General features: G+C 42.2%; 1 protein-coding gene across 2 annotated transcripts; it reads left to right on the top strand.

Moving 5' to 3' along the window:
• Positions 1–21425, top strand: RCE1 (RUB1 conjugating enzyme 1). 2 transcript variants are annotated; one of them, XM_087387081.1, is made up of 8 exons: positions 1–125; positions 236–342; positions 1476–1513; positions 17710–17833; positions 19836–19944; positions 20083–20161; positions 20400–20516; positions 20781–21425. In XM_087387081.1, the coding sequence occupies exons 4-8, from the start codon at positions 17725–17727 to the stop codon at positions 20916–20918; spliced, it is 552 nt and encodes a 183-aa protein (XP_087243207.1). In that variant the 5' UTR covers positions 1–125; positions 236–342; positions 1476–1513; positions 17710–17724; the 3' UTR covers positions 20919–21425. The 2 variants fall into 2 exon arrangements, with proteins under 2 accessions (XP_087243207.1, XP_087243206.1); XM_087387080.1 differs by lacking the exon at positions 1476–1513.
• Positions 21426–26980: the final 5555 nt, after the last annotated feature.

The following is a 26980-nucleotide window of genomic DNA, read 5'->3' as shown; positions in this document are numbered from 1 at the left end:
GCTTTTGGAGTAAGCTAGATAGATGCATTTGCCAAATAATGAATGGGATTGACCCTATAGGGGAGCCTTGGGTATCTCCCTTTTCTGGCCCTCGTCTTGGTGCGTGTTTATTCTCCTCCTCTTGGGTAAAAACCTTACGCTCTTCTGGTCGCTTTTAGGCTCCATTTTGCTTTCCTGGCCTTGTAATTCTTTGTGGGTCTCGTTGCCTCAGTGCCTTTCGTTTCATACTTTGCAGATTGATTGCCCATCCGCGGCGAGAGGCGAATGCGGTGCTTCTTCACGATCGATTTTGTCTAACGCCAGCGCCTCGAGTCGATCGTAACGGTTTTGGGTCCTCTTGGGGTAAGGAGATTTCTCCTTGACGTGGGTTTGTTCTTTGCTTGTGCACAATTCATGCGATTGGTTGAATTTGGTCCGGGAAAGTCGGTGCGTGGATCGTCGCTTTTGTGACGATCGTAAAAGCCATGCTTCCTAACCACGCGAGATTTTTAGGTCTATCAGCTAATTTTTATAAGATGGGATACGTCTCACCTAGTAGTAAAGTAATTTTTAGCGGACATGGTGAAGTCCTCTTCCCTAAGATACCGTTTTCTTCGAGAGGAGTTGGAGTTGTTGACATGCTCCAGAAGGGTTCATGGGGGTGGTTCATGTCTTTCCTCTCTCTAGAATTTTACTTACCTTGTTACACTTATAGCTCTCGTCTTGATAGTTATAACATAAGAATACCGGGTCGGTCACATGATATATCTGATCATCTGCTGCCATGATGTGTTGGGCACCTCAATTTAGAGGATTGTCGTTCGCTGCTATTCATTTGTGTATCATCCATCTGTGGGTGACGTGCCCAGATAACCTCAAAAGCCTGTAGATTTATGTGAGTAGTATCCCTGGCAAGAGTTTGTTAAATGGTATCATGCTCCATGCTCAGCATTCTGATCCGAATGGTCTGAAATGGATGCTAAGTTTAAAGCTCACCAATACTACCTTGTTCACTTATTCTAATCTAGAGAGAAGTGTTAGCTCAAAAGGCGTCAGCAAGGGCATTCTTTTGTTCTTTTCACTTGAAAATTGCTTGCTGCACTCCCTGTTGGGTGTCAAATATTGTGTTTGTGAGGACCAGCCTGGGGGATCCTTTTTCAAGCATCAGTTTACTTTGGACTGGATTGTGCAAAAGTCTTACTAACCAAAGCACGAGATTGGCATGAAGCTACACCCTGTGCCTCGTGCCCTGTGTTTGAACTTTATACTGAGAGGAAATTCCCCAGATTCCAGGTGCTCTGCTCTTCTCTAGTTTGGCCTTCAGGATTTTTATGACTTTTGGATAGGTCCCATTTTACACCTGTCTCTAATTTTAAGCTGGCCTCATTATGCACGGATCTCGCATGTACGCATGCACCTGTGGTTTTTGGTTTCAAATTTCTGTCCTATAAAATGCTTTGTAAATGCCTGATTGGTTAACTCACTGAATTTGGCAGGTGGAGTTTACATATAGAGCAGCTACCTTTTTTGTCTTGTAAGGTTCTTTTAAGACTATTTTTGGATTTCTGCCATAAATTTCATTTTATGCATAAGAGATACAGTGCATATGGTATTGCTCTGGACATGCATGGTGCCTGGTAAAGGTGTACAGTTCCTGATTCTTATTACTGAGCTTGAAATATTCCATGTTGCAAAAAGATTGGATTTCTGTAATGCAGCAACTTGTTGGTTGAAACCATAGATTGCATCAAAAGCTGGTTTCGAATTTAAGTTGCAGTGGCTAAGCAGGAACTGTGTTGTGTGATATTCCATACCCATTTGAGTGCTGTAGAGCTGTCTGTCCTTTATGTAATTTCTTTCCACTCACTCCTGCCGCCCCCTTCTCCCTGAAGCAAGGGTGTTTGCATCTTAGGTTGAACAAAATAATGCATAATGCTAATGGTTTAGAAGGCCTAGTAACTATTACTATTTTTTGGGGTCTTTTGGTGAATAATTTCTTCTCTTTCTGCTCTCTTTACACATCTTCTTATAGTGCCATAGAAAGTTGTCCAAGTGGGATCCATTGAGCAAAGGGAGAGTCACAAGAGGGGTGGGCTATAGTGATTGAGCCAGGGGAGAATCACTGGAGGGGTGGAATTTGGCTGCTTAGCAACATCAGAAACACACACTTTTATGGCTATTGTGATTCAAATTGGGTAGGTGTTGCTGATACTATAAGAAGAGGTTGCATTTCTTGGCTAGCAATTGACAATAGCCCCTGCATTGAGGGCTATTGGTGGAGGCAAGAGTATTGAGCTGCTTGCATTCAACATGTTTTCAATACAGTTGTTGCGTGCTGGGCAAGCTGAATTGGTTAGCTTGTACCTAACCTAGGGTTATATATTACCTCATACATAATGGCATTAGCTATGGCTGTTAACCCTCGTGGCTAAGGACCGCTAGTCTAGCTCCTTAAAGGGCTAGGCTTTGAGTTGAGTTTGGATGTATCCAAGATCCATATTGATCTAGGATGTGTCTAATGAGGGGTTAGGCATAACCAAGGGTATAGATTGGAGCTAGCGGCTCACCACCCAACCATAGGTGTTGATAGGAGAACCGCACCCTAGCTTGAGGGCTAGACCGTGAGGTAGATAATACATTGAGGGTCAAGTCATGCGTTCCATATCACATGCCCTAGCCTCAAGCCTACTACTACTAAGACCACATGTATATGATATGTAGGGGACGTTAACTACGACACGTGAATTGAGCCCTTGGCTTGTATTTATAAGCATGGCTCCAGTTGTTCTTAGCACATAACTCTAAATATGGTGTTTATGCAATTGATAGCCTATTATCTTTGGCATCAGGTTCCATCTATATACGTCATGCTCCAAATAGCCTGCTTTTCCTTAAAGACAAGCTCCAGAATGTGTAAAATAGTCTGCTTTTTTTCAAAGCGCAAGCTTCTTTTAGAATTGCGCTATTGTCATGTGCATGGTACGGACAAGTAGGCAGATGATGGGCTAGAGTGCTATCCGTGGGAACATGGGTCAGCAAGATTGGTTTTTTGCTTTTCTTGGCACTTGTGTGCTTTTCTTGGCTTTTCTTAGCGAGCACTCTTCCTTGAGGCTATAAAGGGAGTGCCAGGGCCATCGTTGCACATGCTAGCAAGTGAGGGAGCAGAGCATGGAGCTACTAGCGCAGTTGTTCACCAGGCGATATGGGATGCTAGGGGTGAGACCTGGCTTGTGGGGCTGGTAGTTTCCACAAGGCACACTAGCCTGGGCTAGGTGCGGCTGATCAACATGGTTGGGTGGTGTGTTACTTGGCCATGGTTTTGATGCGGTTAAATCCTTTGAGGGTGTGACAGTTGGTATCAGAGCTGCCCTATTGTGGATGGTGGTTTCGATTGTGGTTTAATTGGTTGCGAGGCATGTAGGAGTGTCAGGTATACTCCTTATATGTTTCGCAAATTTTGATTGCTTCTCTGGCTAGTCGATGGAAGGGTAGTTATGGATGCGGAATCAAGGTTAGGAGGATGTTCGTAGGCATGGCAGTAGCAAGTGGGGTATGTGTAAAGTAGGAACGATACACTGTCGTTTCCTCTTTGCGGGCTTCCACCTCTACGCCTAGGAAGGATTCATGCTGACGCACATAGGAGATTTCCAGCTCATACGCGTGGGATTGAATTGACTGTGAAGGAGGCTGCTTGACTTGCGGTAGCTCTTCAGATAATGATTGCGCAGAGAGCTAGCCCATTCTCCTCGGCCCGCACCTTGTCTACCTATTTCCTTGGTATCATGGGTTCACCGTGGAGGACATGGAGCATCACAGTTTTTTTTTTGGGGTCTATTAAAAAGCACCTATCAATAGCGGACCTTGCATTTTGAGGTCAAAAGCATATACTGCTTTTCATAATGTCCATCCACTCTATAAAACTCTCCTCCATCGCCACTATGGTCCTGGTCCTTGTGCGCCTATTAGTCCTCTCTCATTCCTTTGCTGCCTTGGCCAATTAGTCTTCTCCCCTCCTATATGACTCCTGGTCCCCCATACTATCCTTCCTCTACTCTACCATTCCTTGCAGCCATCATCTTTTTGTGCTTCCTTGTATACGTGGTGGGCAGAATTGAAGCAGCTTGCAGCTTGCAGCTCAATTTTTTGCTAGTCTTTGGTGATGGAGAGCCACCATAGTAACAAGACTCCTTCGTTGGATTACGGCCTTGTGGGATTGGAGGATGAAATCACGTCAAAACTCGTTCCACGACCTAGACTCTGTCCTTCAAGAGATGGAATATTTGCAAGAAGAGCTTTGGGAATCTCTTAAATATTATAAGATTCCACAGTCTCGGAAGTAGGTGATTGAAGGATCACACTGTGACAATTGTTGAGATCATGTCTTAGAAGCATTGCGTCAAACACCATGCCTTGTGGGATTGGAGGATGAAATCACGTCAAAACTCGTTCCACGAATTGGACTCTGTCCTTCAAGAGATGGAATATTTGCAAGAAGAGCTTTGGGAATCTCTTAAATATTATAAGATTCCACAGTCTCGGAAGTAGGTGATAGAAGGATCACACTGTGACAATTGTCGAGATCATGTCTTAGAAGCATTGCGTCAAACACCATGTTCTTTGTAAGCATAAGAGATCTCGGACTTGATCTTTAGGCATCTCGGACCTTTTTGTAGGCCATTGAAGGGGCCAGGAACAGCACCAGGGAAAGGGGCTGCAATGGGCAGTCCCCTTGCCCTTATATAGGGCTTGTACTGGCTGGTTGGCTGACCAACCAGGTCGGCCAGCACACAGACCCATATAGGGTCCCCACTCATTCCTCATCCACTAAGGCAGCACTTCAAGCTGCAGATTGGAGCAGCAGAGCAGCAAATCTGGACCTTCATCCACGGGATCCAATGGGGCTGAAGAGCTGTGGACATAGCTCAGGACCCTTGGCTGTCTTTTCAGGGCACCAAGGAGCACGGATCAAGGCACAGTGACAAAGTCTGCTGAGGCTCGTCAAGGAGCAAGCAAGCTTAGGGATCTAGAAGTGCCATGGAGATATTGGGACAGCATCCTTTTGGTAAGGACACAACACCACAATTTGGTGAGACTCTGGACTCCTTTTGTATTGTGTCCTTTTGCACGGAAATATATTTTTTTGGTTCTATATCTCTCGTGGAGCATTGTCCATTGGTGGCTTGCACTTGCTTGATGAGCACACAAAGTAAAGAAGTTTGTGATTCTGCCCCCAACTCCACTATCTGAGCTCTAGGGCTATGTGCCTTCCGCTGTGTGTATACCCCCTGTTGTCATTTCTAATCAATCATAACTATAATCCATAGTGTCCCATACCACAATGACCAAAAACTACTATCCAACTCCATGAGCTATCCAAGGTGCCGAGGCTTCACAAGGGTTTTCATAGATCTTCCCAAATGTATTTAAGATCCGAATTGATCGAGGATATGAGAGCTAGTGTTGGATGAGGTCTAGATGCCATGGGACGCGTTAATCCAGGAAAAAAATCCTAATCCAAGAGAGGTAGCTGTCACGCCCTCACAAATTCTAACCCTATCGAACCATGGCCAACAGCACCAAGATCATGTGCAGGCAATTCACCACCCAACCATGTTGAACCTGACTTGATCAACCCTGCTGAGCCTAGGCTAGAGAGCCTTGTGGAAAGTGCCATCTTTTAAAGCCAAGCCTCACCCTTGGCGTCCCATTCCGCGTGGTGAACAACTGCGCTGGTAGCTCCATGCTGTGCTCCCTCACCGGCTGGTGTGGCCTTGGCACTCCCTTTATACCCTAGGGCAGAGTGCTCACCTAGAAAAGCACGCACCAAGAAAAGTGAAAAAGCAATCTTACTAACCCATGTTCCACGGACAGCACTCTAGCCCGTCATGTGGCTGCCTGTCCCTAGCGTGCACATGGCATACTCCCCTTCCTTTAAGAGCTCACTCCAGGGCTCATGAAAACTTAGAAGTAGTAGTCAACTCGCTAGAAACAACTCACTATTGGTCGAAACCAATAAACTCAAGGACAATCCTACCAAGATATCCACCTGCTCAGAAACATCAGATGAGCATGAAGTCCTGGTCAAAAAGCAACATCTCTATCAAATGAACCAACGTGAAACTCTACTCTGACCTAAGTGTACCTCCCCCATGCTCTCCTCATATGGGAGCTTAAAGATGGGGACGTGACTTTCCAACACTCCCTCTCACCAAGACATCTCGGTCCGATGCCAACTGTTGATGAAGATGCTCCAGAAGCTCCCGTTGTGTAGCCCTCTGGAATAGTGCAATGCCGTTGTTGATTTGTGGCTTTTCAACCATTGACTCTTGGTCCACCGGGTCTAGTCCCACAAAAGCGAACCATCTTCGTACACAAGTCCGTCCAAAGTAGCACCATATGGCACCACCTTCAGTCATGTTCTTGCCTTCGAACTCGAGCAATCCAGATGCCATCATCTTCCAAGTGGTTCCCTCAGAATGAGTGAACAGCCTTGAGTCTTCTAGGCACCATGTTCTCTCTGGCAAGGTCCGCAACAAAAGAACCATCTCGAGAAATGATATCCGAAGAATGTCTCTAGATAACCCGGACCATGAGCTCCCACTAAACTCTCAAGCAAGTACTCTTTTGGCTCCACTACACCTTCTGCATGATCACCTTGCTTTTGAGATTTGAAGAAGCACCGCACCCACACTTCCCCTTCTGCCTTCTAGGAAGGCACTTCCTTCCAATCTTGCATTTCCTGAGACACATGAAGAACAAATTCTTTCCACATCATGCTATAAAGAACATTGTCTTTCCGGTGTGCTTGCTCTGCAAAGCAAACCATGCACGTCCACGGAATTCTCCCTTGTGTCAGCAATACTAACAAAGCAGACTCCAAGTACTCATCATTGTCCTTGACTTTCACAAAAGTTTCGAATCACTCACACCTCACTCCCGATCTAGCTCATACAACACTAAGAGAGATGGAGATAGAGATAGTCAAAACTCAGATATATTCTTTCACAATCGTGGCAGACAAAAAACTCAACGGGTGAGCATGTACAAACAGCCAAAGGATGCTGTCAAGTGCTGAGCTACTTTTCTCCCTCTGCGCGCTTGCCTGTGTGCAAGGCTGTAAGTGCAGGTGATGACAAAAGTGTGGGGAGGGAGTGGGTTTATATAGGAGGGCAGTCAGCCCCTAGAACTGGCCGACTTTTCCAGTCGGTCGAGTCTGTAAAAACCGACCCCCAGAAGGGCCTAGATGGCTGCCTGGGCCTACCTTTGGCCTATATAAGGCCCCATATGCAGGGCCTTTTGGGCTGCTGTTGGTTGCTGCTGATGTGTAGTAGATGCCTCCATATAGGCCTGGCACAATCCTCCACGCAGGTTGCTGTACCCTCAGCCCTTTTTCCCCTACAGTCTCCTGCCCCCTTGTCCCCTCAAAACGGGGGCTCACAGGTGGGGCAGTGACTTTTCTAACAATCCGAAGAATGTCTCTAAATAACCCGGACCATGAGCTCCCACTGAACTCCCAAGCAAGTACTCTTCTGGCTCCAGTACACCTTATGCATGATCACCTTGCTTTCGAGATTTGAAGAAGCACCCACACTTCCCCTTCTGCCTTCTAGGAAGGCACTTCCTTCCAATCTTGCATTTCCTGAGACACATGAAGAGCAGATTCTTCCCACAGTCTGTAAAGAACATTGTCTTTCCTGTGTGCTTGCTCTGCAAGCAAACCATGCACTCCACGGAATTCTCCCTTGTGTCAGCAATACTAACAAAACATACTCCAAGCACTCATCGCTGTCCTTAACTTTCACAGAAGATTCGACTCTCGTCTACCCACATCTCAATATCAGACATTCTAATTGTGACTTCTGGGTCTGCATACCTGATCTCAGCAACACTCCGAGATGTCACCAAGAATAATGGTTCTCCACTGACTACCACATTGGCAGTGTTTGACTCCTCTGAACCTGAATTGGAACCCCTTCTTGTTCTTCTGATTTGCCATCTTCATTCTGCATTCCTTTGTAAAATGGCATGGCTGATCACAATAGAAACACTACTTCTTGTGCTTCCTTTTTTCTTGTTTTGTGAAGTGTCCTCATCATCCTCAGAATCGTCCTTCTTGGGCTTGCCACCGAGGCTTGCGCTTCCCTTGCCGACCTTATCTTTGGCAGCGACGCCTTGTCATCACTTTTGTCATCAAGTTTCTTCCAAGCCTCCTCCTGTTACCTGTAGCAATAAGGTACCCAGCTCCTCAAAAGTCAGAGGTCTATTCCTCTCTGTTGGCCATGGTTGTAACGAAGCCCTTGAGACTCCATGGTAGCATCCCAAGAACTAGCAAGGCGAACTGGCTTGAGTCCACCTTCTGACCAACTGAGGCCAGCTGATCTCTCACCACCCTCACCTTAGTGAGATGGTCATGGACCATATCTCCTTCATTGAACAATTAATGATTCAGAGCTAAGATTCGGTACTTGTTGTCCGGTCTCAAATAAAGCCTCGACTGATGTGTCCGCCCTCTGGATGTGAGGAATCACTGAATCTGCCCTTGTCCCTACAATTAGTACCAGGGCTTTGGCATCCTTGTCCTCCCATGCTTCGAGGTCATCTGGAGCTACAGCAAAGGACAGCATTACCCGTTGCATCCTTAATGTCCGTGGGCATTGGATTCTCTCCTCTTGTGATCTTCCACAGCCTTCTGGCCACCAAATGACTTAGGGTCTTTACCTTCTAGATAGGATAATTTGTCCCGTCTAGCTTCCCGTTCTTTCTGAAATTTGGAATTGTTGAAGAGGTTGTGCTTGTTGTATGAATGGTGATCGTAGGTGCCGGAGAACCTCAACTAGAGCCACCACCTCCACTGGAATTCTCGGAACCGCCTACCCCGGAACAAATTCTCCCTACTCTTTCCCAATGGGATCATCCAAGGTCTTAAATTTTCTTCTGGGCCTTCTACTCTTCTTCCTCTAGTAGGTAATTACTTCTTCGGCTTGTTTCCCCTTTTTAGCACTTGGACCAACTTCCTCCTCTCTATCCCTCTTCGCCAAAGGCATGACATCTTTCTCCTCTTCCAACTCAAGCAAACCAAAAGTAACCGCCTTCCCTGTTCCTTTTTCCTCTATGATAGCTTTACGGATCCCAGATGTACAAGGCTGAGTTACATCCTTCACTTCTACATTGTGGTCATCCACCCTATTATTTAAACCTGCTGGCAAGTGGTACATACCTCCACCAACACGAGGAGGCTTATCACAGTGTGAGCTGTAATGTCCCCACTCTTCACAATTGAAGTATTGGATGTAGGGTGCATATGAACGACCACGACTTGTCTGCCATGGGGTTGAACCACTTGTAGAAGGCATACCGCCTTTGCCATAACCATTTGGTGGTCTACCTTGTCGCCTACCATTAATTAGATTCAAACTTAGATTCTTCATGAGCTCAGACATCTGATGTATCTCCTCCTCCTTAATCTCAGGCTTTTGTGCTTCTATCTTCACATGAGGAACAATTTCAGGAACATGCTGAACTACTAGCATCTCACAACACATCTGTGTCAACCTCTTTTGCTTCCTCTCCTTCTCCTTAGCTATTCTGAGGCATCCTCATAAGTGGGCAACTCTTTGCATTCTACCTTAATCTTGATTTTTGATTTTAGGCCAGCAACTTAGGCTATTCTATGGGCTATCCATAGGTGCCACTCATTCCTTGGTATGTGCCTTGTAGGCCTAGCTACAGTTAGTTAGGTCAATTGGTACAGTTAGTACATGTACCACTTAGGACAGTTAGGACACTTAGTCCGTTAGGGAATTTAGCCCTACGGTTTCTCTTGAGCCTCCACACTCAGTTTTGCAAGAACTCATTACAACATCTCATCCATTTTTGAGCTTCCATTGCTTGCCCTAGCGTACAGTGGTATCATAGCAGGTCAGGGTTCCACCCTCTAGCCACCCTCTAGCCATTTCCAGCCACTTGAAGTCCTGTTGGAGCCATTGGGAGCTGTTTGGCAGCCTATTCCTCTGCTGGTCGGCTCATTTTCCTAGGTATTTCCACATGTGTGCACGTCCGAGGCTTCTCCAAGCATTTCCACTGTGGGAAGACTGCATTTTGGAGAATCTGCTGCAATTTTCATCGTGTTTCCATCCTCCTACAGCCATTTTCAACCTGTCTCCTGCAGCCGCCGACTGTATGGAAGTTCGTACAGTCTATATGGCCTATATGGACTGCATGCGGCTGCATTTATTGCTTGTATGGGCAGATTTCGTCACACGTGTGAGTTGTACAGGTTTGCAACTACTGTACGAACTATGTACGGTGCATTTATTGTAGTACAGGAGCCGTGCAACAAGAGCAATTATTGCTATATGGTTTGCCTTGGGATTCGTGCCAGCCGATTCAAAGTCTTTTCAGTTGTTCAGAGCTGTCTTGTGCTGGGTGCTAGTGTTTGGAGACTTTTGGAGCTTGTTGAAGTGATCCGGAGACCTATCCTTCTCATCTGGCTTACCTTTGCCTCGGGCCGCGAGTCTCCCTCCATCACTCTCCTCTCATTTCCAAAGTGCTTCCTCCTTCTGGAGCACTTGTCACTTGATTTTGAGAGGTTTCCTTCCTCTCATTTGCTTTGCCAGTTGGTGCATTTGTCTTCAATTTCAGCATCATGACTAATAGCTACGATGATTTGTTTGGGATGCTTGGGGCTGAGGACAAGCTTGCTGGCACTAACTACCCCATGTGGTCATACTTGATGGGGCATGTATTGGTTGCCAAGAATTTGTGGCACATTGTTTCAGGCTCTGAGGCCAGGCCTACACGTGATGCAGCTTCTGGTGCTCCACTTCCTATCTCTAGTACTACACGTACTCTTTCGGGCTCTTCATGTGATGGGTCTCATGCTAGAGCAGTTGCATCTTCTACTATAGGTACTTTACCTCCTACATAGAGCAGATTCAGTGGGCTGGTCGTGATGCCAAAGCACATGCCTTGATTGCTCTTTCAGTTAAAAGGGTTATTATCCCTTATATCCGGTCTTGCAAGACAGCAAAGCAAGCATGGGATCAGCTTGCATCCTTGTGAAGTTTTCGTCCAAGTTGCGGCCTGCTGTTATTGTGATAATTCTTTCTTTCTTAAATGGTGCGTTGCCCTATCAGCTAGGTTTAGATTTAGATGCTCCTTGGGGAGAGACTAAAATGAAAATGTTTAGACTTCACAAGCAGTTGTAGCTTGAATGAAGAGATTTTGGACTACCTTTTGATTAGCCTTCTCCTTTAGTGCTAGCCTTCATCATGGTTGAGTCTGCCCTTCACCTCCGGAGTGCCGACAGAAACTCAGTACGAAGACTTTGTATAAATGGATGCTCAAGTATGTGTGGGTGTGTGGATTTGTATGTGTGAGAGCATATTTTTATACTATGGTCTACACCCACTGTTGGGCGCTGATGACGTCAGTGGGGATGTCATAGTAGCTAGTCCCTGCTATGCATGATGGAGTTTATGGTTTTCAACCTTGTGAGTGACTATCATGAGATTGAAGCTGCACTATGTTGTGTTTTTAGAGGATGAGTTTGGGAATGTTCCCGGATTCATCTAGGTATATATCAGCTTGCATCCTTATATCAGGCGCAGAATGAGGCGCCGGTTGCCTATCTCCGCAAGCAGCTGAAGGACTTGAAGCTTGATGAGGGTGGTAATATGGATACCTATCTTACTAGTGTGAAGGATTTGAAGGAGCAATTGGCTAATATTGATGAGGTGATACATGATTCTCAGCTTGTTTCTAATACCCTTGATGGGTTGCCTGACTCTTATCAGGGCTTTGCTACTACATTGAGGTTGGTTGCAGGTGGCAATGCAAATCATTATTCCTTTGACCAGCTGGTTGCTATTCTCCTTCAGGAGGAACAAAGCCTTGCAAATCGTAATGCTTCTATGGCTAGTGATCAAGCCTTGGCTGCCCAGCATAAAAACAAAGGCAAAGGCAAGGTTTCACCTAGTAAACCGCCTCATTCATAGGCTGGTCACTCCCATGGTGCCTCTTCTTCGAGGGGTAACAAGAAGAAGAAGAGATGCAACTATTGCAGGAAACTTGGGCTTGATATCTTTGAATGCAGGAAGAGAATTGCATATGGAAAGAAGAAGAAAGAATCTAGTCTTGCAGTATCTCGTTCTCCTAGTGCAGAATATCGACATGAGCCGGCTAATTTTGCACAAGACCAGGATTGGGCTTTCTTAGTTAGATGTGTGTCAGTATGATGCTACACATGCCTTTACCATGGTCTTGATTGGGACATTGACTAGAGGACTGTATAGACTCGATGCCTATGACAGATGCTTGGATGATGCTGGACTTGCAGATGCACATGCCTTTGCTGTTGATTCATCTACCATGGCAGATATTGTGGCATGAGAGGTTTGCACACCTAAACTTTGGGGCTTTGGTGAAGTTATATAAGGATGGTATTGTTGTTGATCTTCCCAAAATGCATGCCTTCAAAGCATGGTTGTGAACCTTGCTTGCTTGGTAAGATGCACCGTACTGCATTTCCCAAGGATTGGAGAGTTGGTGCTGCACGCAAGCTTTATTTGGTTAATAGTGATGTTTGTGGACCTATGCGGGTTGCAACTCTTGGGGGATTCTATTATTTTGTGACGTTCATTGATGACTTGACCAGGTATACTTGGAATTTTGCATTGAAATCCAAATCTGAAGTTTCTACATGCTTTAGGCATTTTATTGCCTCGGCTGAGAATGAGAGTGGGATGCACATTGCTCACCTTAATACAGACAGGGGGGGGTGAATATATGTCAAAGGAGTTAGCTGTTTTTTTGGCCTCACATGGCATTCATCATCAGTGCACGGTGCCTTACACTCTTGAATAGAATCCCGTGGCTGAGTGGAAGAATAGATCAGTGATGGAGATGGCTAGGTGTATGTTGAAAGGCAAGCACTTGCCTAACAAGTTGTGGTTGGATGCCATTATGTGTGCTAATTACATTTTGAACATTTGCCTTACAAGTTATGGTTCAATGCTGTTATGTGTGCTAATTACATTTTGAACATATGTCTCACAAAGGTATTAAAGACCATCACACCTTATGAGGCTTGGACGGGTCATAAGCCCATGACTTACATGAGGACTTTTGGATGCTTAGCATATGCCCATGTGCCTTCTCAGACACGCACGAAGTTGGATGGTAAAGCTGTCAAATGCATTTTTATTGGGTATAGCTGAGAGAGCGAGGGCTATAAGCTTTACCAATCTTGCACGGGCAAGCGTTTTGTGAGTCGGGATGTTGTATTTGATGAATCCTCCACTATGCCTTTGCTGGACTGTCAAAAACAGCCCGTGGTTGATGCCCCAGTTGAAAGCTTGATGCCTTTGTTTCCATGAGATGCTCATGATGATGTCACATCTGAGGTTGCTCCTCCTCCGTCTGTTGGTCATTTGCAGCCACATGTGCAGCATGATATTCAGCTTCATTTACAGCTTGATATGCCTCATCTTGATCAGGACATCATGCACAGGGCTCTTGACCAGGAAAGAGCTGAAATCCAGGAAGCCGAAGAAGGTCCTTTGTTGGCTCCTTGACACATTAAGCTTTTGCTGACACCTGCACATTTTGTGTCAGCTTTTGAGCAGCTTGCTCATTGCAGGTGATAGCCTTGAGGCTTTCAAATTTAGAGGGCACTTCCTTTTAAGGGGATTTTTGCTATGGCCAACCTTCACTTGTTTGGAACGATTTCAGCTGAAGTCAAGTTTAATGTCTATGGTCCAAGAAATGATCACAACTCAAGTAAGCTCAATGAAACAAGAGGTGTTCACGGATGTCAGCAAGAAGGTGAACAAAGCTGATCTTTACATGGAAGTAAAAGAATAGGAAACTAGAGCAAATAATAGACTTATTGTATGCTTAGGGGGAGTGCTGGATAGCTGTTTTGGCGAGGGGGAGGACACATGATAAAATCACATGTCTCAAAGAGAAAATATCATAGGTTGGCCGGATGAAATTAAAATTTCGAATGTCACTGCAGTGGAAACCACTTCAAGCTATAAATTATATGGGTAGGTTCTCATTTTGGGCAGCAAGGGTGAAGATTCTTAGACAAACCATTTTGGGCACACAGATTTGGATATCAGAGGAACGCATTTTGACCCAACGTAAGCAAAGAATCATTGAACTCACTAAAGTGAAGGAAGTCAGGAAAGCAGGCAAGTGGGTGGTTCACAGAAATGGACTTGGGATTTCACATCTAGGCCTAAGACTCTCAGTCCTAAACTGATGTAATTAAAGTCATTCTATTACGGTATTAGTAGGTAGACCGTAGCTATGCCTATAGTAACTTGGGAGAGTTGCTACATATGCACTTCCTGGACTCTCTTGTTATTCAGATGTGGTGGTCATCTTTTTGTTGCTTGTACTTTCTCTCATAGGCTTGTGGGGCCTTCTGCAGGCATTAATACATCTTTCTTTCTTTCTCTAATTTTCCCACTCATAGCCATCACATTTGCTGCGAGTAGCTCATGCTATCCTTTTTTCTAGGAGATCGCTTTGAGTCTAGCTTCTTGTAGTGTATCAAGGCCTCTTTCCTACAAACAAGACCACCTTGGTTGTCTACAAATATCTCTTTGCAGCAAGGAAGAAAGTCTTGTGTTTGTGCTCTCCTTCTTTCATTCTTTCTCTTGCGAGAAGCTCTAGGCGTGTTGAGATATTTTGATTGCATGTTTTGTGGCATGTGTTGCATACACATGTGATCGTAGTAGTTTAGTTTACAATTCGTGCATACTCACAACAAAACATGTTTCTCTGACAGAGAAATGTTTCAAAACTTGCAACACTTTTCGAAGTGTTCCTTTTCCAACGAAATGTTTGCATGCATGCATGGGTGTTGCCCTTGATTTGTATTTTTGGGTCTTGCTGTATTTTTTGGATACAAACGTTGATTCGAATTCATTGAATGTCTAACATGTTTTATATTTCTATGCATTGTATGCCGTTGTGTGGGGCTATACAATTGAGAATTCTGCATATTTAGCATCATTTGAATATACCGTATATATGTGGGACATATTATAACATTATGGGGCTCGAAAGTACAAACTCACGTTTTGGAACTTTCCTAATTTTTTTTACATGTCTACATTCCAAAACATTTTTGGTGACTATGGATTCATGTTTTCTTTCTAACTCTCTTTGCGCTTCATAGTAGTTATCTTTGTCTTGGAATCTCTCTGTTTATGATTTCATGTATGGATTCTTTCGAAACTTTACCATTTAGTAGGATTGTTTATTTGTTGTTTTATGCATGTTTTGAGCAACTCATAAATACCTTATGGATGCAAATGTGGGGGAAACCCCCCATTTGATGCTCTTGGACCTTTTGCAACACTAACTGTGTAGGTTCTCCAGATAGATGCTTAGGTGCTACAAGTTTATTCCAGCAGATATAGACTATGTAGCAATAGGTTCGTTGCATCCAGATGCGTTTACAATGGGATGTCATCTTCTCCTCAAGTGTAATCAGGGGAGGAGTGTGCACTTGATTATGTGCGCTCTTGGCTCTGTAGGTGGGAGTTGCATTTAATCGAAACCAACCATCATGTCTATGTTTGAGCTACCCTTGTGGAGATGTATCTTTGAGAGAAGGCTTGTTCATGTTGGCGAGATCTTTACTGCTTTATGTTGTCGAATGGCATTGTCACACCTAGATCAATGAATCCCATTCGGAGGCTATTTGGAGTAACCACCAAGAATAACTCTTCCTTTTTAAACACCAAATTAGTTGTCTGATCATTAGACTGCCTTAGGCTGGTCGCCCTTTTTTTGATTGCCTTCTCCTTTTTGCAGTCTCACACAAGATGTCCATATTACTAACTGTTTTTCTTACTCTTATTCTCAGAAGAGTCCGACCCTTGCTAGACTTGCCTTTCCTATTACCCTTCCCTATTTTGGAAGCAATAAATGCGTTCTTGGTGTCTCCTTTGTCTTGCAACATCAAGCTCACTTTTTAACATCATCCTCAAAGATGAGAGGCTTCGACCTTCTCTAACTGTCCGAAGTCACTAGCCCATTGAAGCTTCATGGTATAAGCAACATGACTACTTGATTGCTATCAACCGTTTGACCACCTGCCACTAGTTAATCTTTGAGAATCTTCACCTTGACCATATGTTCCAAGCCTCACAACTGCTTATTGAATTGCGGAAGCACCGATTTGCAATCATTCCAATGACCATGGATAGTGCCTCAGCATCCCTAAGGACCCAAATCTTTGACTTGGGCTAGATCTGCAACCTTGCTTGACACATCCACCTAATTTTAGGGTTGGAATCAACACCCCTTAAGGCTTGCCACCATGTGACTCGATATCTTTATCTTTTTTATAGGATAGCTAGTCCCATCCAGCATCTTCCTCTCATGAAAGTAAGGGATAGGCATACGAGATGCCATGGATGCCTCTATAGATTCCTTGACAACTTTGTCAACCAAAAAAGTCTGATCCCATTGTAACTCACTTAATTACAACACACTGGACTGGATTTCTTAGAGCAAGGGGGCTTCACCTTTAGTTGTAGTCTGTAGAAGCAGATCTGCGTAATAGAATGTCAGGCCGTGGTAGCATGTTGCATAACCTAAGCATGTATCTCTAGCTCACAACAAAATCTCAGACACCATGTCAGAAGAACACATCAATCACCAACTGCGACTACAAGTTATCTAATGTGGAACATAATTGCCAAGATACTACAAATCATGTATCTTGTTGCACTCATGTGCGCACAAGTAGGTAGAGAATACTTAGTTGTCTCACAAACTCCCTTCATCCGTTGTCTCTTTTTCTCTCTCTCCTTTGTCATTTTAAAAATTGAAGGAAGGGCATCCATTAGTTGTGCCCACATGGCTCTTTTCACACCCATCCTCCTAAAGGCATCAAGCCCCTTTGTCATCCTTGTAAGTTCTCTTGAAGAAAGGAGTCTAGACCCTAGACATGACTTTGGAGCTTTGCATTTTGATAGGTTTGCATCGTGCTTTTGGGAGTTTCGTTTTGATATTTGGTATTTGGTCTTAGGATGTTAGAAGGATTTTTAGAACATTAGTTTTTGCACTGTGTTGGTGTATCGAGTCTTGAGTAATATATTGTTACCTCTATTAGTTAATATCAAGAAATGCTTAAATTTGTTTGAGTAGTGTATTGTTACCAGCCCTTACTAACAACTATTGACAGATGCTTATATTTTGTTTATGAAATTTATAACAAACTTAGCTTTTAGCAATGTTGAATCAATTGTCTCTTTTTAGTACTTTAGGTCTAGTGTGTGGAGTCTGGGATGAAAGGGTGATTTCAATTTAAGATTCTAGGAGTCTCCTTTTCCTTATGTAATTTGACTCTTGGCTCTTGAAAACTTTTTAGTTGTCTCATTGATATTTAAAATTTAAAGTTTTGTATTCGTGGTTTGCATATACGTATCTATGAAAACGGTGTCCCATCCCCATTGCTGTTTCGGTTTGAGGTGTTAGTTCAATGCCATGTCATTTGTTGATGTGGCATTCCAATGTTGTTCCTTTTTTTCCAATTCCATTCTCATCCCCTTGTAACTATGACATATTTGGTCTACATATTCAGAGCATTCCTTGAAAACTGTGCTTTGATGTTAGGTTGTTATGAAGACTTGATATATTTTGTACCATCATTGCTTGAGATCTCTAAGTTATGTTTGCTTTTTTGTTCTGCTTGTCTTCATGCAGCCTTATACTATAAAGATGATCAAGCTATTTAGTGTGAAACAAAAGCAAAAGGAAGCTGCAGAGAGTGCTAATGGAAGAGCACCTATCAAAAAGCAAAGTGCAGGAGAATTGAGAGTGCAAAAAGGTAACTACACAAGATTGGACTTTTTCAATCTATTTACCTAACTTGTGGACTATAGCCTTTGGTTTTAGAGGTTAAAGACTTAATGGGCATAAATCTTATTCTATAGACTCTTGCTTGTGGGAGAACAGAGATAAGAACAAGTCTTTCACCTTGACATTTACACTATCTTCGAGGTCGTCTAATTTGGTGACTTTGCTTGTAGATCAAGGTCTTTTAATCTCTTTAACTTATGCTATCTCACCTAAAAAGCATCCATATTGTCTAGAGCATCGGGCACACCCTTGATATTTGGGATCGAGTTTTGGTTGAATTATTTTAATCCTCATGTTGAATTTTTGTAACTTGATAACTTCTTTTAGAAGTTGTCATGTTACAAGCTGAGGCTCCATGGTCTATCAGTGGTTATCAGTTTATGCATAGCAACATGAGGGCTTTGTACAGAAAGGGAGGGAGCAGCTTGTGTGCAAATTGAAAAAGGTTCTTTATGGGCTTGAAGCAGGCACCCATCATGGTATGCTAGGATAGATGCACATATCCTTAGAGTGTTGAAGAAAAGATTTGCTGCTCCACATCTCTATTATTTCAGAAAGGAAAGTGATGTGTGTGTGTGTTACATTGGAGAGCGCCAGAAAGATTCACAAAATATCTAAGAAGCAACAATGTACTTTGGGCTTGTTTTTGCTAAAGTTGAAGACAGAGGTCTTCATGGCTTTACAAATGTAGATTGGCTAAATTAGTGGAACAGTAAGAAGCAACAAATTATTGAATTATCTGCAGTACGAAGCAAATGATTGTATGAAGCTTACATAGTTAAGGCTTCTATTGAGAGAGATTGGAATTCCATAGATTGAAAGTACAGCTATGCTTTGTGATAGTAGAACTATATTCATTTGGCTAAAAATGTCGTGTTCTATGCAAGAACCAAGCACATGGAAGTGGAGTTCCATTTAATTAGGGAGAAGCTTGCATCATCTGGTGTAAGAGGGAATTACGCAGATTGAAGTGCAGTTTCATTTAACTAGGGAGAAGCTTGTCAGAAAATCTAGCCGTAGTGTGTTGCATGTAACAGTTGATCCAAAAGGCCATCAATACGAGGCAATGGGTACTTGTTTTTGATGGTGAGCTTGTTAAGAGCTCTTTAGTCAATATAGTGGTGCATAGACTTAATTCTTTTTCCCACAAGGAGCATTGGAGGAGCAAACAAACGATGACTAGGTCGGATGTGACCTTGAGTAAATCTCTAACTTGTTATACTTGAGTAAATCTCTAACTTTGTTATTAAATTTTCTCATGACCTTGCTGTTAGATGGTGGCACACCGTGCACACCTTTTGTACAAGAACTGTTTCTACTCTCTTGAGCATAGTTCAATTACTGTCTCTATCTTTCTCTCTATGCACTTGTAAAGACTCGAATTAGCTCTTGTGTGGTTATTGGAGTCAAGTTCTCTACAATGAAGTAGTAATCTCTACAACTTGATGATGCTCAACATTGAACTTAGTAGTGCGATATTGCCATAAATTATTTTTTTCTTACATGGTGCAATGCCCTCTTTGCTGTCTTCTAACTTAGAAATGCTAGTTTAGGAGAGACTAAAATGAAATACCATAGTCTTCACAAGCAATTGTAGCTTGATGTGGACTACTTTTTGGTTCTTTCTCCTTTAGTGCTGAGTCTGCCCTTCCCAACAGAAGCTCTGTGTGAGAGATATGCTTATACTCTGGTCTATACTGATGACGTTGGTGGGCATGTCATATGTGGTTAGTCCCTGCTATGTTGACAGAGGTTATGGTTTTCAACCTTGTGGTCATGAGATTGATTGGGCATGCTCCTGGATTCATCTGGATATGTACTTGTAGTCATCTGTTAAGTGTGATGGCTTTCAATTTGTCTCAGGATAAAGTGACAATGCTGTATTTGTGGATTCTCTAGAAGTGATTTTGGCTTGACAGGTACCTGATCAATTGTGAGTTTTAACCATTCCTTTTTGATTTTGTGGGCAGATATTACTGAGTTGAATTTGGCGAAAACGACTTCCATCACCTTTCCAAATGGGAAGGATGATCTTTTAAACTTTGAAATCACAATTCGGCCTGATGAGGGCTATTATCAGTAAGTCTTCTAGTCCCCATTTTTAACATCTGGCTCTGTAAATATTCTATTACAAAGGACTAATGCTTTGGTTGTGGAGGTTCAAATTACTTATACTCAAGGGGTGCCATTTGTCGATGTAATATCACTGTTATACAGGGGTGGCACGTTTGTCTTCAGCTTCAGTATTTCACCGGTTTATCCACATGAAGCACCAAAAGTCAAATGCAAGACTAAGGTATTTGTTGGCTGAAGTAGTAGGAGAATTCCTTGACACTGTTTTGAAAATTAATTGTCAGCATCATCAAATACTTAAATGAAAACAGTGATTTTGATGTGGCTCAGTGACAACATGTTTGTCCGGCATCTTCAAAATACTTCAATGAAAACAGTGGTTTTGATGTGGTGCAGTGATGTGGCTTCAGAGCATGCAATGCCCTAGTAATGTTTACAGATGGAAAATGGTTTTTTGACAGGTTTATCATCCAAATATAGATCTGGAGGGCAATGTCTGTCTAAACATATTGCGAGAAGACTGGAAACCAGTTTTGAGCATAAATTCTATCATCTATGGGTTGCAGTATTTGTTTTTGGTGAGTTTACCATATATTACTCGTATAGAATAACTGTGCCATCACTGGCTAGGCATCTTCTCTCCGTCCCCTCCTTTTCTCTGCTCCACATCTTTTGAAAACATGATGTTTCAATTAAGAGCTTTATATAGCTCATTTGCCTTTACCAGCCTTGTAACTTTCATCACTTATTTGTTGCTCATGCACTAGAGATATTTTTGCCCTTAATTTATTGCAGCAGAGAGGCATCACAGGTATGATGCTGATATCTATTTGGTATTGCAGGATCCTAATCCAGATGATCCTCTAAACCGAGAAGCTGCAGATGTCTTGAGAGACAACCCAAAACAGTTTGAAGCAAATGTGAAGCGATCAATGACTGGAGGTTATGTCAGTGGACACTATTTTACAAGATGCATTTGACTCGTGTTTTTTGTGTGCATGCCGTGAACCTTCGATCTTGGTCCAACTTTGTAAAGGCAATTTCTTATTTGCAATTCTTGGGAATTTTCCACATGCATAGTACAGCCTCAGCGCCTTATTCGTGCTCCGTTTCTCTTGGGAAAGATTCAATGTAAGTTGACATAGGAGTCTGGTTTATGACAGTAATGGTTTACATGCATTAATTACGTTTTCTTAAAACTTGCAAATGGAACAACGGCAATCTAGACTTCTGTTTCCATACTGGCATGGAGGTTGCTTTTATGTGAAGCAGCAGAGAGATCTGCTTCATAGAGCTCAGGGCATTTATATGAGCTGCAGAGTGCCTTGACAGAGAGCCTACCGAGATGACAAGAAATTGTACTCGTATAAAAACGATATAATCTATATTTTGTTTAATGTATAAATGCTTGGATGAGCAGTGTAGTGTAAGGCATTTGATTGTATGGGATATTATAACAGTCTGGCTGGCCCTGGCCCCTTCTTTGATGTTGTCCATGACTCCATATTTCTAGTCATGTACTCTTTTATTGCAAATCTTAGGAATATGTCCATGCACAGTTTCAAGAATTGGATTCCTTGCTAGCTTTCGGCATTTTTAGCTGGGTATTTGACTGTAAGGCCTCGCCTCCAAAGAGTGGGAAAAGGAGATTTTGTTGCATGGACCATTTGTCAGCTTATTACTACATCCAGATGATTGTGCAAGTTGTGTTTTGGTTGTAGAAAGCTGGAGAGCTATTCGCGCAATGTGTTTCAGTGACTATAATGTCTTGAGTATGCTGACATACTGGTTTTGGTTATTATGTTAAAAAAAAGAGTTATACTTGCATGCATTTGTACATGTATACATGCATATGTATGTACATGCATCCATTCATGCATATACCTTTCCCTTATGCAGTCATCAATCCATCCATTCATGTGTACATTATAAATCATATAGGAACTAAGTATTTTTGTAGATATGAATGGAAATATGTGAGGTTTTAAAGGCTTCACGTTATGCGTTCAAATCCACCACTAACTCTTGCAAAAGTTTTATGTAGAAAAGTGTATTGGATGTCTCGTCGATATTCTCCTCCATATGAAGGCTTTCTAGGAGCAAAAGGCATGATTATGATGATTTTGTAAGAGTAGGGATATGGCATCCATTATACCTTTCCCTTTGCTAGTGCATGCAATCATGTATCCATCAAGGCATATGTCTTTTCCTTTGCTGATGCAATCGTCATCCATTCCTGGGTGCATTGTAAATCATATTGGAACCTAATGTGTTTGTAGGTTTGAATGGAAATATGAGGTTTTAAAGGCTTCACATTATGCATCCAAACCCACCACTAAACTTTTGAGAAAGAAAGAGTGAGTTTATTAAAAGGCCAAAGGGTCTATGAGACTAAAAGAACTTGATACAATGAGTTGAGGGGTGGAGCCACTAAACAGGCATCAACTCCCATGATGAATACACAAAGAAAAAACCATAATCATGATCATTGCGGCACTAATATATAGAAACACTTTGAGCACAGGCGATGAGAGTTGGTGGGGGTGTTGTGTCAGGTTATTGTGGTGGCATAAGGCTTGTGATGGATTGTCAATTTGTTGCATCTCTTGGCTATGGATGGCCCTATGGTGAACAAACATCACTGCCACTCTTGTGGATCGTGTCTTTGGTCTGGTGAGCATGGAGGGAAGGCCCCCTAGTATGACACGTGTCTAGTCCGTTGACAAGCTGTCGTATCTCTGGTTTGGGTCCTTGCATTTGTCGTCTGTTTGGCTGAAAAAATTTCTTTGGTTCGGGTCCTTGCATTTGTTGTGTGTTGTTTGGTTGAAAAAATTAAGTGATCATGCTTTGAGAGGTCTAGCTATATACCTTGTGCCTACATGCTCCGAGCAACCGCACCTTGTGTCGGATAGCCTCGTGGATGAAGGTTGGTAAACATCGCTAGTCTTGGTTGGACAAGAGATTGGATAGGGATATGAAATCATCCTTGAAGAAGCAATGACAAGTCTCTCGTATCTTTGGTTTGGGTCCTTGCATCCGTTGTCTGATGTTGTTTGGTTGAAAAGATTTAGTGATCATGCTTTGAGAGGAGTTTGGCTATATTACATGTGTGTCTACATATCGAGAGCAACCGCACCTTGTGTCGGTTAACCTCGTGGATGAAGGTTGGCAAACATCTTTGATATGGATTAGACAGGAGGCTGAATAGGGTTTTGAAACCATCCTTGAAGAGGCAATGATAGTGACCTCTGAAGTCATAGTAAACAAGGCATCTAAAAGTGAATGCTCCTTTGATTGGATCTACTGGTGATCACATGGGGTGCAAATGCGACCCTACCACTCTCAATAAAGAGTCGGTGTGAGGCATTGCATAAGTTTTAAGTAGAAAAGTATATTGGATGTCTCCTTGATATTCCCCTCCAGATGAAGGTGCTAGTGAGAGAAAAGCATTTATGATTGTCATATGCAAGATCTTTTCTTGTGATGATTTTGCATGTGTTCTTAGGAAGAGTAGGCATATGCATCTATAGTAGCCATTCTCATTAGCATTGTTGTAAGTTCACAGTCATAGATGCATCGGCTTCCTCTTAGCAACAGACTCGATGGAAGGCTCCACAAGATGAAAATCCTCTCCTAGCAACACCTTTTAAGAAGACTATATTGAATATGTCTCCTTCATATTGGCAACATCAATGAAGAGATGGTGGCACTTTTATATATTATCAAAATATATTTGAAAAGAAGTGTTGGTCATGCATTACTAAATGTGTTTTGTAAGCATCAGACATTGTTTGAATATCATCAATGTAATCTTTCTTTCCTATAAAATTATCCATAGGTACTAATTCTTTACCTTGAGTTGCATTTGGAGTATTGTCAATAGCACCCTAATCCTTTTAATGGCTTCATTCTGAAAGTCCATTTTTTGTCAGATGAGATGACGCTCCGTTATTCTTGCTAGTATAGCCTAGGCTCTTAAGTCTTTGATTAGTGCAAAATTCATCACAAGTCTTCCAATGATCTATTGTTTGGATAGCTATTAGTTGCCCTAGCCTAATATGTTCAGAAATTTGAGGTAGCTCTTCAAGCTTCATGGTTTCTCTAGCTATTGCACGCTATGTATTCTGTCTTTCAATATTGAAACTTTTGGATGACTAATGATTGATTTGATTCTCAATACTTTGGAATGTTCTTTGATTCAAAAGGTGGGAATCATGTCGCTTCTTTCACTTCCATTTCAATGTAATGTTTTGAGCAAGCAAGACACACAAGATGATCATTTTTGACCATGCATGGTGCGTATGTGCAAACATCTATTTCTTTTTTATACAATTATCATAATTACTAATCCCTTGCCTTGAGTTGCCTTTGGAGTTTGTAAATAGTTCCCTAATCCTTTTAATGGCATCATTTCAAAAGACTATTTTCTGTAACTCGCCATATAAGATGATGCTCCCTTATTATTGCTTATATAGCTTAGGCTCCTCAGTCTTCACTTGGCAAAACTGATCACAAGTCTTCCATCGATCTATTGGCTGGATAGTTATTAGTTGCATTGGCCTAATATCTTAATGACTTGAACTAGCTCTTTCGACTTCATGTTTTCTCTAGCTACTACAAGTCACATATTGGTATGCTTAATTCTCTAAACTTATGCAAATGATTCATTCAATTCTCAATGTTTCTTTGGTGCATAAAGTTTTGCAAATGTATCCCATCCTTCTTTTGCCATTTTTAACGTGATGTTTTGATCGAGCAAGACACACAAGATGAGCTTTCTTGACCATGCATGGTGCATAAGTGCAAATGTCATCAATGTAATCTTTTTTGTTACAAAATTTTCCATTTGTACTAATCCCTTACCTTATGTGAAGTTTTGGCCAAGCAAGACACACAAGGTTACTATTGCTTTAAATTGATACTTTGAGTTACACTATTGAGTGATTAGAATATGCATAAATATCACCTCAACTCATCGAGCTTTTCTCTTGGAATATACTACATGCAAGAATGCACTCATGGGCCATCCACATGGCAGGGTGGTTACTTGCGAAAGTTTGTCACCTCAACCATATGCACTCTTATTCTATTTTATTGTTAATAGATCATATCACACACATTCAAATTAATCACAATAACATTGGTCATTTTTAACTCTTCACTATGTGTGTGTGTGTGTGTGTGCATCCACATGTGCGTGCACGTGTGTGTGTGTGTGTGTTTACCAATTGTGAGTCTACGTTCAACCTACTCACCAATGAATATATATTGGCACTTGCTCACTAATGAATATATATTGGCAGTTTCAACCAACCATGTTTTGCAAGTGCCAGGTTCATCACTTGTGCAAAGACGTAGTATGCCATGAAGATATCCAATGACTTGGAATTTCCCTCATCATATGTTGTCTTTTTGGCAATCTTCTCATCTGGTCCTAGTGTAGTACTTGAGATGAGACACAACTTTTTGACTTATAGCATGGTCTATGGATCATATGTTAGTTGTTCATTCCATCTTTCTATGCCCAACACTCTTTGATGTATTTTCTCACAATTGCCCTCAATAAATGCCATGACACCCTCCTTGGTTATTGTGCAATTTCCCTCTAGCACTCAATGCTTCTACTATCCACAAACTATTACATCAAGCAACTGTTCTCTTTGGAGTTCCATGTCAAGTTTTTGAGTCTTGTGCCACCTCAAATAAAACATCCATCTTGGTCATTGTAACATACCATTGAGGCATTTGCAACTGTTAATCATGTGTAGGTAGCTTTGAGAGCTCATAGACTAGTAGTCCTCTTAGCGTGCCTAAGGTGTTTGTGATGTCCATCTCTGCTCTATGAGCCTTTGTGACTTCACAACAACAAACTCCTTGACATTACTCTAGGTATATATCTCTAATGCTTACACACATTCAAAAGGTAAGATAACACATAAATATGTGTGCGTGCACATGCATGTGTGTGTGTGCATGCCTGTGTGTGTGCACATGCGCATTCTTGCATGCATGCACATGCGTTCACATGTGCTAGCATTCGTGTGTGTGTGTGTGTGTATGTGTGTGTGTGAGAGAGAGAGAGAGAGAGAGAGAGAGAGAGAGAGAGAGAGAGAGAGAGAGAGAGAGTTTTGTGTGTGTGTGTGTGTGTGTGTGTGTGTGTGTGTGCGCGTGTGTGTATGTGTGTTTGTTGGGAGGGTGTGTGGGTGTGGGCATCATGGATGTTTTTATTGAAGCTATCCCTATATATTAATATAAAATTTTAGCAAAAGTTTATCGAGCTAGTTTGTTTAGTTTCACAAAATTGATAAAAAAGAGTACATTTTTAATATTTTCTTATGAAATTTGAAGTAAAAGATGTAAATCTTGGAGAAACTTTTTATTTTTTCACATAAAAGTTTCAAATCCTGGCAAATGTTTCAAACAATTATTTTTATTAGGGCATACAATCTTTCGATACAAATATAAAAGTTTCTCTTCTTAACGAAACTAACTCAAAAGAATAATCCATGGTGGGCATGTGTGTGTGTGGGTGTGTATGCATGTGTGTGGGTGTGTATGCATGTGTGTGGGTGTGCATGCATGTGTGGGTGTGTATGGTGTGCGTGTGTGTGCGTGCATCTATGTGCATGTGTGTGTGTGTGTGTGTGTGTGTGTGTGTGTGTGTGTGTGTGTGTGTGTGTGTGTGAATACATGCATCCATGCATGCGTGCGTGTGTGTGTGTCGGGTGGGGAGATGGGTTTTCAAAATTTCATGTACATAGTTTCCATTTACATCTATGCTCTTCTATACATTTCTATGACTAATTTATTTTCTTGTTTTTCTTTCAGGTGCATCATAGACTTCAGTTCAAAGGATAATAGGAGATTAACATTGTGAATGGACACAATGGACATGAGCTTCAAATGGCAATTCCATAGTATCATAATCCCAAGGACACAATTCATGTACTAATTCAAGAAATAAGTTGTTTACCTAATTCTTATATCTCAATTTATATTAAATGCTATCATCATCTCAATTCTAATTCCTTGGTAGTAGAAC

The sequence above is a fragment of the Dipteris shenzhenensis genome, chromosome 16, assembly GCF_047967505.1.
Source record: "Dipteris shenzhenensis isolate YYH24624 ecotype China chromosome 16, Dip_SZ_1.0, whole genome shotgun sequence".
In the NCBI taxonomy this organism is placed as follows: Eukaryota; Viridiplantae; Streptophyta; class Polypodiopsida; order Gleicheniales; family Dipteridaceae; genus Dipteris; species Dipteris shenzhenensis.
The sequence above is the reverse complement of the archived record's forward strand: the minus strand, read 5'-3'. Positions and strand labels throughout refer to the sequence as shown.

Bases quoted from the DNA above. Each gene is read 5' to 3' on its own strand.
- RCE1 (XM_087387080.1), top strand. From the start codon at position 17,725: ATGATCAAGCTATTTAGTGTGAAACAAAAGCAAAAGGAAGCTGCAGAG. The intron at 17,834-19,835 runs GTAACTACACAA...TTTTGTGGGCAG, and splicing joins AGAATTGAGAGTGCAAAAAG to ATATTACTGAGTTGAATTTG. The intron at 20,517-20,780 runs GTGAGTTTACCA...TTGGTATTGCAG, and splicing joins GGTTGCAGTATTTGTTTTTG to GATCCTAATCCAGATGATCC.